General features: G+C 42.9%; 1 protein-coding gene across 4 annotated transcripts in view; it reads left to right on the forward strand.

Moving 5' to 3' along the window:
* The first annotated feature begins 5,076 nt into the window (after positions 1–5,076).
* TLK1 (tousled like kinase 1) overlaps positions 5,077–14,721 on the forward strand; it is a 96,772-nt gene continuing 87,127 nt past the window's right edge. Inside the window, exon 1 of one of the 4 annotated variants that reach the window (XM_061608516.1) lies at positions 5,077–5,139. In XM_061608516.1, coding sequence (XP_061464500.1) covers positions 5,079–5,139 — 61 coding nt within the window. In that variant the 5' untranslated portion in view covers positions 5,077–5,078. Of the gene's footprint in view, positions 5,140–8,291; positions 9,042–14,721 lie in introns of those variants that run through there. The other 3 variants (XM_061608517.1, XM_061608515.1, XM_061608514.1) reach the window with 3 other exon arrangements.

The following is a 14,721-nucleotide window of genomic DNA, read 5'->3' on the forward strand; positions in this document are numbered from 1 at the left end:
ATTGTTTATATTGGAAGAGGACCCTATACTGCAAGAAGTGCATATCTCTCATTCTACAACTTATTATTTTTTTTAAATGTTATTTACAGTTGCTTTGTCAATAGAGAAAAGAGTGTGGTTGAATGTCAATCCATTTTTTCAGGGGATCAGATTAGGATCCCTGCCAGTTTCAATAGAAGCCTCTTGGAAACTAGGTTTGCCAGGTCAGAAGCATCCCAAACCACAGGGTGGGGCCCTAGAGATGTCACTCACCCAGGCACCTTCTACCCCTACCACCCATCCCATTCACTCCCTGGGCACTGTCCTTCCTTCCCCCACCTCACCAACCTCTTTTGTCAGCACCCAGCATTATGCACTTACAGGCTTCCCTCCTCCTCAACTTTTGGGGAGGACTTGGCTTGCTCACTGCTGCCACTGTGCCACCATCTCCTCTCTCATGACCTCACACAACCCCTTGACCCCTTGTCTGCCTTGAGATTGAGGTGAATCCACTGGACAGGACTCCCAAAACCCAGAATATCTGGGTAAAATCCAGAGAGATGGCAATGCTACTGGAAACGGACTTCAAAGGTGTTGTTACCTGATGTCAGGTGATTGACAGGTGGGTGGCCCCGCCCCTGTCAAACTTGGCTGAAGGGGCTTGTGGAGATAAGGATCTGGCCCACTGTGTTGAAAAGGTTCCCTACCCCTGAGGTAAAGCCCTACGTGCACACTGTTATATGGGTGTAGGGCTCTGTTGACCTTCATCTGTATATACAGAAGTTGGAGGGGAGAGTTTATGGGTGTGATCTCCCTTCCAATGCATTCAGCCTGGAGGAAGGAACAGAAGGGCCATAACTCAGTGGTACAACACCTGCTTTGCATGCAGAAGGTCCCAGTTTCCCTGACATCTTTAGGTAGGGCTGGGAATGTCCTCCAGCTGAAACCTTGGAGGACTGAATCCAGTCAGTATGGACAATATTGAGCTAGATGGCCCAATGGTTAGTATAAGGCAGCTTCCTATGTTCCTAAGGGCAAAATGCGCCTCTTAGGGGTGGGAATATTGCATTTAAAAAAAAGAAATCAAAGGAATATTACTGTTCCTATCCTAAATTCATTTTCTCTAAAGAGAGTTTTATTGTCTTATTTATTGTTTTGACTGAGTTAATTTTCAAATAAAATGGTTTGTAGCCTCATTCTAATGTCCACTTCATGTTTCAGTTATAATTTGAATATGAAAAGTGCCACAGTGATCCAGTTAATGGAGGCGGGAGAGTGAGTGAGTTGGTGGTTGGGAAATGGGAAAACGACTGTCAGGGGTGGACCTTGCCCTGCTCTACGTTGAGCTCCAGCTCTCCCAGGAGGATCAGGGAGGGGAGTCGGTCAAGCCCCAGCTTCCCCAGTTAGAGCAAGAAGAGGAATCAGAGGCAGATGAGGCTTTTGAGGGCTATCAGGGAGGGGGTATAGAGGCTTCCGAGGACAATGAGGGAGGGGGTATAGTTGACAGTCTGCCAGTTCCACGGACAGTTCTCCCGCTGAAGCAGGCCTCGCTCCCCCTACAGTCCCCCCAACAGAGATATTGGGGATGACCTAGCACGCGCGCCAACTCCACCCCCCCAGGACTCCCCGCCTGGCACTTCAAATGCTTTCCTGCCTAATGAAGCTGAGCTGGCACCTATCGAGCCCGTACTGTCAGATGAGCCGGCGGAGGCTCACCCCCTTCGCCCTGCACGAGATGCCACGAGAAGCAGGTAGGCCAGAAGGTAGAACTTCAGAGGAGTCAGAGATTATGAGCGAAGACCTTCCCTACTTAAGGTGGCACCCCCCCTGATTGGGGTGCTGAGTCAACTTTCTTCACACGCTGCAGAGTATGCCTAGGTAGCTTAGTTAGGGATAGTAGTGAGTTAGCATAGCTAAGTCTATGAAGTGCACTGCCTTTGATGTAACCATTACTCTAATAAAACAAGAATTAATTCCAGTCTCACCTCTGTCTCGTGTCTCGCACTCTGGGCAGGACACTATCTCCACTTATCTAATAGGTCTATAGCAGGGGTAACCTATGTGTTGCCCTCCAGAGGTTGTGGACTACAACTCCTATCATCTCCAATCATTGGCCAGGCTGGCTGGAGCTGATGGGAGTTGTAGTCCAAAACGTCTGGCCAGCACTATGTTGGCTAACCTGGTCTATAGTCTCCTTCACAGTTTCATTAGCTTGACATAATCCACATTAATATAGACTGGTTGATGCCCACAATGAAATATTGGAAAGGGTTCAAGTAAAGCCACAGACTTGGCTCTCATATTGCTCAACAAGAATTAGGATGGGAACAAATAATCTATTCCTCTAATGCCCCCTCTGAGGAAGAGCTAGGAAGTGAGGAGGGGCTTAGCTTAGCTTAGCTTTTGCTCTGTTCCCAACAGGATGGGAAGCAAGCATCCATACCATTTCATCCTTACCCATAGTTGAGGAGAAGGAAAAATAAACTCAGGAAACTAACCTCAAGGACAAAGGGCTGTCAGTTTCACATGACTGGAGGAGACTGTCACTTCTTGGGAGGTTATTGGGAGATGGCTATTGAGTGACCATGATTTATATATCTTTAAAATGTTTCCATCCTGCCTTTCCTTATAAAAGTTCAAGGCAGCTCTTTTCTACCAAATTGCTTCCCTATAGTGTTTCCTGGTGGGTTGAATTATCTCTAGATCCGGGATGGGGAAATTAGATGTCGCTGGACTCCAACTCCCATCAGCCTAGGGGTGCCATATTGCCCAGATAGCTGGATTTTACCAGGATTCTAGCCTGCTTAGCCCATTAGATGGCCCAGATTCCCAGCTTTCATTTTTTTAAAGAAAGCAAGTCTTTAGCCCTAGCCCAGAGATATCAGGCAAAATGTGGAGGCAATTTTCTGCCCAATCAGTTTGTGAGAAATCAGCCTACTCCTGTCTTCCATTGTTCTTAACCACAGCTGTGCTAGGAAAATCAAGAATTTGAGCCTGCCTGTTGCTTATGCAAACTCTAGGCAGTCTAGAAACATGCTTACTTGATCAACACCTGCAGCTCTGCCCCTTATCCAGAGATTGTAGCTCACTTTCTGGCTGAGTCAGCAAGGAGAAGCAGCCTTCATCTCAATTTCCTCTATGTCTCAGAGTATGTGTCTTAAGTGAATGCAATGGGAGGGTCTGCCTGCCATCATGGAGGATGGAATAAAGGGGTTTGATTCCACCGTAACACCCCCAACCCTGAACAAATACAAGATATAAAAGCAAATTTCTCATAGAAAAGGCTGAGGTATCGGCATTGGCATTTTTAGCCCTGCCCTCACCTTGTTAAATGGTGCTTACTCCCAAGTAAAGTTGCATTAGAATGCAACGTCACTTACCCTGTTGCTTGGCAGAGCACTACTGAATTTTTCAGCAATTCAGAAAAGGCTAACATCTATTTTTAATACATACCCTTCTTCAAAATGACTGGCAAGCATCTCCCCCCCCCAAAGTTCACCCTGCTTAATTTCCTCCCCAGTGATGGATATGTATGTGTGTGTGTGTATATATACATATATATATGCACACATTTGTACATACACACAGACTGTATATACATTCAATGTAGTGGAGGGTGTAACTCCTCCCCCTTAAGATCAATAGGAATTGAACAATTGACCCCACACTCACTACCCTGGGAAAAGTTATTTGCTTACTATGTGGTATATTTTTCTCTTGGTTCTGCATGTCTGCCCCCTGGCAGTGGCTGAGATCTTTGCTCTTCCCACTGCTATGTTGGGTTCCTGGGGGAAAATGTGAGACTTTAGCTCCTTCAGGGGACACCACTAGCAACATTATTCACGGGAGACGGAAAATGGCTGGATAGGGAAGGTACATCTCCCTTTCTCACGATAAGCTGCCCTGTCTAATGCCAGCTAGTAATACTACTTTTGGCAGTAGTATGCTGAAAATACTCTGTAGTTCAGGCAAACCTTGCTGCACACCAAGATTCTGTTATTTCTAGCAGCATATTAAATACTCTAAAGATAGAATACATCTTTCCTATTTCCTTGCTGATCTCCAATTTACTGCTCAGTATAAGCATGGATATCTTCAAACTTGGGGGAGGGGCAGGAGTATAGTCTGGTGACTCTATGATAGCATTGCTTGCATTGAAGCTAATTAAACACGATTATTGATTGATAATATTGAAATACTGATTTCTATCTGCATTACAAGTTATGGTGGTGTGTTCATTTCACATTTCCTAATTATTGGTACAACCTCTCGATCACAATATTGCTTTTAATTGATGTTTTGCTGGCTTTTTGTTTTATGTTCGATTTTTATATCACTGCCATGACTTATTTCATGTTTATTTCTATTTTGTGTTTTTATTACGTTTTTATACTGATTCTTGTGTATTTTTATTGTTTTTATTAAGCTGCCCTGAGCTCTGTTTTTAACAGTTGAAGGGGAGGATATAAACCTTCTTAACAAACAAACAAATAAATAAATATTCTATAGTGTTGGAAACTAGAGTCAGGCACTGAAGCCTGAAAATGTAAGGTTTTCTGAAGAAAAAGATTCCTCACCTCCTCCCCCAATTTTTGGTGGTATATACTAGGCACAAGAACAAAACAACTGGACAATGCAACCATTAATATGCTTAATTTGCATAATATGCAAATTATACTGCCCAGATTTGTGGAACTGGAAAATGGCAACCCTACATCAGCCCCATCGAGCATGACCAATGGTTGAGGATTATGCGTGTTGTAGTCCAACAACATCTGGAGGACCGCAGGTTCCCCAGCCCTAGTACAGAAGGTACTTCTTCAGTCTGGTGGCCAGATGGTAATGGTCTGTATATGCAATGTAGTTATCAAGAAAGAAACAATCTGAATTTTGCAGCTGGCTGGAGAGAAGAATAACTTTCCATTCCTCCAGACAGCACACCTCTGAAGTAACAGAGATCAGGGTGATGCATTTTTTATGCAGGCATTTCTCTTTTATAAAGCATTTCTCACTTGTATAGCTAGCAGATTTGTAAGTCTGGACAGGATTGGATCTAAAATAGCAGTCCTAGCTCCACCTGTGGCAATATTGCCAATAAAATGGCCAATGCTGTGAATGGAACTAGGCCAATTTCTTCCAGCCCAGAATGGAGCAAGAATGGTGAGTGGCAAATGAAACAGACAGTTAGCTTATACATCTTTTCTCTACCTGTGAGATTAGTTTTCCCCATGTTTAAACTCAGGTCCTTGCTGGTTGGGGATTTCTTTGTTTGTGTCTCTGACAGGCTGCTGTGATGGTTTTGTAAATCTGAGTCTGTGGTGGGACTTTTGGTCTATCTGCAGTGATAGCCTTAATAATAGTCATGGAGATAGGAGAAGAGTTGCTGCCTTATCCTATGAAGGCTGTTGCTGTGGGTGGAACATGGGATGTGACTAGGTCTCTCTAGGTTCAGGCCTGCAGGTTAAGGAGAGAGGGAAGGCTATTACTGGGCTAGGCCCTAGGTTGTTAGGGGCTAAACAAAGGCAAGGGGAAAGGGTAGATGTGTAGGTTAAGGGGATTGGTAGAAGGGGTGGGTGCCTCCCTCCAATTCTGTATATGGCTAGTAAAGTTCTACAGGCCTTTAATAGCTATTATGAAGTTTGGGCATCAGTGTAAGCAGTAATGCATAGGTAGCATTAATGGCTAGAAGTGTCTTCCATCAGCTCATGCTTGCCTGGTGGCTAGAGTCCAATCTAATGGGACAGAACTGGCTTTGGTTACCCATGCCCTAGTTGCCACCAAGGGGGAGTACTGTAATGTGTCTTATGTGGGGCTGCCTTTGAATACTATTTAGAAATTGTACTGGCTATTGGTTTGTTCCAGGCTCAGTGCAAGTGTTGATACTAACCTTTAAAGCCCTAAATGGTTTGGGACAAGGTTATCTGAAGAACCATCTTCACCTGTATGTTCTGGCTGTGTACACACATCAAATATTTAAAGCACATCTAAAGCAAATTACTTACCCAAAGAATCCTGGGATCTGTAGTTCATTAAGGGTGCTGGGAATTGTAGTTCTGTGAGGGATAAACAACAGTTCCCAGGATTCTGGGGGAGGACGCCAAGTGTTTTAAATATATGGTATGCACACAGCCTCAGATCTGCTTCAGATGTCGTGCTGGTGTGCTTGCTGGTTAGATTGGTGATCATGAGAGACAGGGCCTTTTCAGTGATGGACCCAGAGTAATGGAACCTTTTTCTGCTTGAATTGCACTTGGCCCCTATAGTACAGGTTTTCAAGTGGGCCTTAAACTTATCTGTTCAACATTGCCTTTTCTTAAGAATGTAAATGGCTTATGTGATTGAGCACAGATTTCTCATAATAATGTATACCATTCTGATTATCTTTTTAATAAGTTGCTTAGAGACTTTTTTCTTGTGTATTAAGCAGCTATGAAATGTAACAATTAAGAGTAATATACTATTCCTAAGCTGCATTTCATGGCCATGTAATCACAAAACAATATAAATAAATAATACAATTGATGATAATTCTTTGTGTATGTTGCTTCATGAGAGCATGGCCCTGAAATATAGCTTAAAAAATACAATGTTATTCTCAGTTGTTATTAATGTTGTAGTAGATTTGTAGAAGGCTATCACTGTAGATGGCGTAACCACTAATCTTGAAAAAACATGAAGAATTTTGGTTTCTACATCAGGAGTAGGAGGGGCTATGCAGAGGTTTATGTGTGTGGGGGGATCAGTAGGATGGAATGAAGGAAAGTGGAGGCAGATCTGGCTGGAAGTGTGCATATGTGACAGGATCAGTAGGTAGGTTATTATTATTTATTACACATACCCCACCACACATCCATGTTGTAGTTCTGCAGGTGTATACTCAGGATACTTATACACAGATTCCTTGATTTAGAAGACATTTTAACTTATAACGTACCTTGCAATGCATTTCATCAGCTGTTTCCCTTGTTAAAGAGCAATAGCAATCTGTGCTCCAGAAACATCCTTGCTGGATTATTATAATGTGTTGTACATGGGGCTGCCCTCGAAGACTGTCCAGAAGAGGTTCAAAATGTGACAGTGGCATGACTGTTAACTGGCACATGGTACCAAAAATGTACTTACTATGCCAGGATTTAAAGAGATTCACTGGCTATCAGTTTGCATCCAGACCCAATTAAAGTTACTGTTTTTGGCCTTTTAAAAACCTCTAAATTGATTGAGATCGCAGTGTCCAAAGGACCACCTTCTCACACAAATCAGCTGCTTATTAGGATCTTTGGAGGCCCTTCTCTGGGTACCTCTACCATCACAAGGTTAGTGCGTTGGTAGCTTTTGGAGAAAGGACACCACCATGGAAAATGTCCTAATTGTGGAACTCCCTCCCAACTACTGTTTGCCAGAAGCCTTCATTATTATCTAATGAGTGCTTGGTAAAGTTTGTCCTGTACTTGTTAGCTTTTAATGGCATGTAATTGCTTTTATGATTCTGGTCTTTCTCTCTGAATTAGAGCTGTGTTTTCTTGGCTGCTTTTGTTCTTGTCTTAATTTTAGTGGCTTGATTTATTTTTTTAAAAAAATGCTTGGCAGTCTTGAGGCTTTGGCAATAAAGTATGATATAAATCTGGAATAAAAGGAAGGACCCTCCTATTGCACTGTAAGTGTAGCAGTGAGTTGAGTTGCCATGCTGGATGAGACTTAAGATTCTGTTTCCAGCACTGCCAGCTGGGGTTCTTCTGAGAGCAATAAAAAACAGGGTATGAAAGTGGCAGCCTTCCCTTGTTAGCTCATCATTTGCCTTGTCAGCCAGAGCATTTGGAATCCAGAAGTATATTGCTTTGGAACATGGGGGCTCCCTGGAGGTAATGGCTATGGCTAGTATGTTTATGATATCCTCTATGAATGTATGTAATCCTTTTCGGGTTAACCCTGTACATGTTTATTCCGAAGCAGGTCCCCCGCTCTGTTCAGTGGAACTAGCTTCCTAGTTTTGCAGCCTTGAAAAACCATACTGAACCGAGGTCTGATCTTGTGGTAGTGAATTCCATAAGTTAACTAAGGCTGTGGCGCTGAAATGTGCGTATAACAAGGGCGATGGACTCGCCATCCGTGTCCCGGCGGAAGAGGTTTCCGTTGAGGGCGTACATTGCAGCGTGCGTCCGTCTGTATCTATGTAATGGGCGGCGAGAGGTGTAACAACCAGGGAGGGCTGTGTTTGGGGGTGGGTGATGTAAGTAGCTGAGAGGTAATCTCGGAAGAGGCCAAAGAGGGCGCGTCGCTAGCGGCGCTACGGCCTGCTGTGTGGAAGAGAGGCGGGAGGAGGAGCAGGTGCCCATGCCGGCTGCGTGTGCCTTCTTTCTCCCAGGCGGGCTGTGGGTGCCGACGCTGCCGCTGAGATGCGCAGCAGCAGCGTCGTCGCCGCTCCTTCATCATTTGCCAGGCTGCGATAGTGTCTGCGCATGACCCCTCCCAGCCGCCCGCTCCCTAGCAGGGGAGAAGGTTAGGCTGCCTGAGAGGGTTCTCCTCCGTCTTCTAACATTGGCGGCTGCTCTGAGGCGACGCAGTGCAGAGGTGTGGGCAGGTTGTTTCGGCCTGAGTCGCGGCTTCTCCTCCTCCTCCGTCGCCCCCTTGGAGGGAGCGGGAGCCCCCTTCCTCCTTCTCCAAATCCACGGAGGCTTTTCACTCCCCCCCCCTCAACCCTCTCCTTCGTGTTCCCGCGTGCGGGGTCGCTGCTCCCCTTCTCCGCCCCACCCCCGGCAATGACCACGGCGGCGGCGGTGGTGGCGGCGGTGTTGCTGGTTGTCCCTCCGCCGCCGCGCCGCCTCTTCCTCTCCCCCAAGTGCTGCTGCCCCCGGCGGCTGCCGCCGGGCTCCAGGAAAGTAGCTTGATGAGTGTCCAAAGTAGCAGTGGAAGTTTGGAGGGGCCGCCATCTTGGTCCCGGCTCTCCACGTCCCCACCGAGCCTGCAGGGCTGCTCCGCGGCGGCGGCAGCAGCAGCGGCGGCAGCGGCCGTGGCGGCCTCAGCGGCGGCCTCCCTGCTCCATAACAACACGCCGCTGAAGGAAGGTAAATAGCGAGGGAGGGTTGGTGGGAGGGAGGTGTTCCTTGCTCGATCCTTGGCAAGGAAGGGGAGGTGAGCAGGAGGAAGGAGAAGATGACTGACTTGACTGTGGTGGGAGAATGGCCCCTTGGGGAGGGAGGGGCACGGCAGTGTCAATAAGCAGCAGCAACCACCGCCGCCTCGGCAGCCACCGCCTGAGGCCAGTCCCTGGCTTGCGGGGCCGAGGGCGCCGTGAGGGCAAGGGAAAGAATACAAGACATGTCTTCCCTGTCTTCTGCATCCGACTGTGGAAGGTCTAGACGCCGTCCCCCCCTCCCCAGTCGGGGACTTAACCCCCTCCCCCACGTAACTCAAAGCAACCCAACCTTAATCTGGTTATTCGAGATACCCCCAAAATGTCGTCTTAATTCCTCCCACCCCGTCGCTTACAATAGCTGCAGGAGGGATTTGATTTTAATGTTTTCCCGGTTCCATGGCAAATCCTCGGTATAAAAAATCTTAAATCGATATCGTTCCCTTTGTTTTTAAATGGATTTCTTAAAAATGGAAATATTTTGCAGGATTCTTTCCCCTCTTCCTGGTGGTTTAATTCTTTTCTTGGTATTGTAAAGTGTGGCTGATTTTGTGGGGGGGGGGCGGCGGCAAAGTGGGTGCTCTTATTTTTTCCTGGCTGCTGGTGGTTATGATGATGAACGGGGCTATTGCTTAAAATCAAAAAAGGTTCGAGTCGTTTTTGGCATCATGGAGGTGCAGGATGGTGGAAAAGAGACAAAGATCGAGGCACTTATTTGATACAAGAAAGACACTTTCTTTAGCCATTGGTTTCCGACAAAAGTGAGGGAGACACGTTAAAAGCCAGCACAGAATGACTGCAACTTTCTCCTTTTCCTCCATCACATCTTAGATGACTTCCCCCTCTCTTTCCTCCCCCCCCCTTGTATTAGGACGACAGTGAGAGAGCAGGGTGTTGTGGGTGTTTGCAGGGAATATCTGTATGAAGGTTATGTGCAAACAAGTCTTTTTTATTGTTTGTCTATTTCCCCCTTGTTCCTTGCATTAAACTATGTTGCCACAAGATGTAGCAATTATACAGTTTATGAAATGATTAATGCTCTTTTATTTTACTTAAAATTATGGTTAGCAAGGGGAAGGGGAACTTTTCATACAACAGCATATGTTATTCTGGAAAAAGGACTATTGCATATTTATGATTTTTGGAATGTGATTGCTCTTTGACTGTGGTACTTATATCAGTGTATTGAATGGCTCTTGCGTTTTGTTTTCATTGTGTATGTTTATAGGCAATTACTGGACAGCATTAACTTTCCATCTTAATAAATGTTGGGATTTTTTTAAATATTAGATTTTATCGATGTGGGAGACATTTTATATGTTGGGAGTAAAGTCCCTTGTGTGTTATCAGTAAACATTTAATCAAAGGTTTGATTTTAAAATGTTTAGAACCCTGGAAATGTATGGTGGAAGTGTGTGCTTTCTTTCTCCATTCCAGTAGTCAGACTTGCATCACTCCTTGTCACTTTTGCACACGTTCCTAGATAGGAAGCTGACAATAGGAAGCTCAGATTGGCATGAAAACCTTCGAGAAAATACCTGAAGGTTGGATTTATGGCATACATTAAAAACACTGATGATGTAGGTATTTTGATCTTCACTGTTTCCCTTGGAAACTTAAGCTCCAAGGAGAACAAAGTTTTATATAGGAACTGTAGTTGTATATAGTTCTATATGTGAAGTTTATTAAACTACTTGCTCTCAGTTAGATATTGTTTAACATCAGCAGTACCCTGTGCTTATTTTTTAATACTATGTCAATCTTTATTTCTAGACTGTCATATAAATCTAATTTAAACTTTTTGTTAATGCTACTTCAAATACATAAACAGAAAATGTTCCTTTTACTGATTGCATTTTCCCAGCTCTCATTGTAGAGGTTATATAGCAGCTAAAGCCCTATATATACTTTTAAATATTAGATAGAACAGATTGTTATTTATCTGCTGTGCTGAGGTGTCTGAGGTTGGTTAACTCAGCTTACAAGGCCATCATGGAGTACAGTTGCTTTGGTACTCTTCCGTAAGACACCTTATTGGGATTTAATTTTTATCTTAACATTACTTCAGTAATAATGACAATTTTCATGTCTTGTGAACAGTTTTAATCCAGCTTCCCATAACGTTCAGTACCTGGGATGAAACTATGTTTTTGTCATATTTTTGGCGGTCTGATTTTAAATTGTAAAATCTAAAGAAAATCTATTGCTGTTCTGTATGGGAGCATAAATGTAAATTAGCACGTTCTTTCTAGTTGCATACTAGACATGGGAATAAACTCTCAAATTTTCTGATTTCACTTAAAAACAACAGCATAAGTTATGGCAATAGATGTGACACCAGTGAACAAAGGCTCAGAATCTTAATATGTGGGCAAACAACAAGTTTCTAAGCCAGTGTTTCATTTGAAGAGTTTGTCTTCTGAATCTAGACACTTGTCATTTCTTGGAATGCACTTGCTTCAGTCTAGTTTAGAAGGTGCAGCTCCTTAAGAACTGTCTTTCATGTGTTTCTCAACAGAAGACTGTCTTCTTGAATATGAAATGTTTAGTAAAGTACAGAGTTAAAGAATACCTTGTAATTGAAACTGAACTTGAAGCCTTCACAGTTTGAAAAGTACTGGCAGTGTTTGAATTATGTGACAGCACTGTTGAATAATCTCAGAATTTGTAGAACCACAGCTCAAGATGGAGTTGATTGCTGTGTAATCATAATAAAGGCACAATATCAAAGTTCAACTATTAGTATCCACTCTTGGAATTAACTAAAATATATTGCGAATTTTGTTTAATATACACCTTTAGGATAACAGTTGGTACCCACCTTATATACCAATCCTATGCATGTTTACTCATAATTAAATCCCATTAGTTTCAGTGGGACTTAATATCACAGTCTTAGTGCAAAGTTACCTGAGAGTGTCAGCAGGTATCTGCTATTTGCAAAACATTGTAAGAACTGCCACGTGGCTTACACTGGAAGTGATACCACAGAGTAAGAACAGTATGTCTTTAGTGAGGGATAACATCTTAATACATGACATAATTTTCATTTACATGCAAACACATATGCAAAGTAACTAGTTTGCTGAAATTTGATTTTTAATATATGTTCTCTGATGCTGAATAAAAACCCTGGCTCTGTGCTTGTGGTAAACAGGTAATGGTTAGAAACATGTTTTACTATTCTGAGACTTCTGAAACTCTTTTACTGTCCGCTGATGAGACATTTACTGATTTTTTTTAGGTAAACCTTGGTTGCTTATTTACATATTACATATGAAATATGGTCATATCCATCATGTACAGTAGTATTCATATTTTTGTTCAGATTACTGCAGAGACAGTTATCTCATGATCAATGAAACCATTGCACATTAGGCTGTTTAAGCTGCAATCCTAAGCACACTTACTGTGGAGTAAGCCCCACTGAATACATGCGATTCAGCTTCTGAGTAAACATGCGTGGGATTGCATTGCAAGTGTAGTATGTTATTCATTGATAGTATTTTTGTAGTCAGCTCTTTTGGTATAGCTGCTGTTGAAGGGAATGCTAGTACTCTTTTATTCTGTCAGTATATTTTCTTGCTTGGTAGTAAGTATATTCACACTTTGCTGAGAAATGATACCGGTTCTCAGACCCGATCATAACCAATATCTGAGTATCGAGATTCTCTGTGAATCCCTTTAAACAAGACTCATCAGTGCTGGGTACAGCTGGTGGGGGTGAGAGAATGCAACAGTGCCTGGTTAGAGGATACCATGAAACTGTGACTCATGACCTCCATTCAGGTATTGCATGGAAAGGTTGTGGAACAGTTGAGAATATCTGTACTTGGCCCTGCATTTGATTTATTCTCTCTCTCCCCCCCCCCCAATCATTTGAGATTTAGGCTATTTTTTTTTTACCAGGGCCAGATTATCAAAATGGGCAAACAAGTCCTTGGTCTAGGGGCCATGGTTTTCATAATGCACTGGCTTTGTCAATGATGCCAGTGTTGAAGGGAAAATGTTTTTTCCTTCATATTTAATCTGGAAATATGTACAAATCCAAAAGTCTTATATGTAGTAGCCTCTCTGTATCTTAGTGTTGTAAACTTTGCTAACTCAACTGTTCATGGAAAAAGTTAAACACCTTGAAAGCAATATTACTGCTTCTTTACTTAAATATATATATTAAAGTTGTCTGATATTTCTCTTTTGTCATCAAGAAGTCTGACATTCCCAGCTCCCCAATCCTAAATGGATTGTAGTTGGCCATGTTTGCTTAACAAAACTTTGTTCTGTGTAGGTCATAGGTCAATTTGTCTCCCTAGGTGTTAGCAATGCCAAACTCAGAAATAGCCTCTCCAATCTTCTTATAAATGTTAACTTGCCATACAAAACCTAATTCAAATAGGAAATATATCCATTAGTGTTCAGCTCATTGAAGCCGTGGTTAAATTCAAGAAACTATTAGCCATCAACGTTCCTGTGTAGTTGTTGGTACAGGCTATTCCATCTGAATATAGTTGCTGTGATGGTGCTTTTAATAATATGCTACTCAAATAGCATATGTCGTATATGCTATAATGTATATCATATCATCCTTTGTTTTTATTGTTGTAAGTCACCCAGTTTAGATATCATGGCCAAGGAACTTGCTTTAGGCTCTTCTACTCCCTTGTCCCTTTATGTGTTCCGATTCCCTGCAGTGTCTGGTTTGTGGTACCTACAATAGGAAGCCACTATTTGGAGTAGATTTGTAATTTTGGTTTGGAGGCAAACAATTTTTTTTTTTGCAGAACTGTAGTTTCCCTGATTCAGATAGCTACTGTAAGCCAGTGTTACCATGACACAGGTAATGTGGGAAGGAAATGGAGCAAGCCTATGTGAACCCAAAGCATGCTCCCCAATCATAGTTGTGGTGTGATGTCTGAACTGAACCAGTTGCCTGGTTTATATGTAATGCTGAGCCATGCCTAATAAACTGCAAGTTGACAGTAGGTCAATTAAAACAAGCCATGGCTTGTTCTGTGAAAACCTGGCTTGTTTTTCCAGTCCCTTGTGGCTTGGTAGCTGGATAATCATGTGTGGTTGGTTGGCCAAATGTATTGTGGTTAACCCTCATCCAAGAAAACAAAAAGCTGGACTTTGGAAGTTGTGTGGAGTAGAAAACTACCCATAAAACTGCCCATAAAATTGACAAGGGTGATATTAAACTGAACCTGATATAATAGCGTTATGGAGTATTTTTCTCTCCCGAGCCATTTCATATATGTCTTGGGTTGGTAAAATGTTGCAAAACAAAGCCAAACCTTTGGTTTATGTTATAGTAGCCTGACATTGCTCAAATAATTCCTGTCTATCTCAACGCTTCTGTAACCATGTTACATAATTTGAGATATTATTCCATTAGCTTGTTATACAATGTGTGGCGGAATCAATGTAAGCAAGTCTTTTAATCACTTAAGAATAGAAAACTTGAGTATGCTTGAAAGTATATCAAACTATATTGCATTATTTCAAAAATATTATGCTTTCACTAAATCATGCAGAAGGTCTCTCTCTCTCTCTCTCTCTCTCTCTCTCTCTCTCTCTCTCTCTCTCTCTCTCTCTCTCTCTCTCTCTCTCTA

This window comes from Rhineura floridana, chromosome 2 (genome assembly GCF_030035675.1).
Source record: "Rhineura floridana isolate rRhiFlo1 chromosome 2, rRhiFlo1.hap2, whole genome shotgun sequence".
NCBI classification, from domain to species: domain Eukaryota; kingdom Metazoa; phylum Chordata; class Lepidosauria; order Squamata; family Rhineuridae; genus Rhineura; species Rhineura floridana.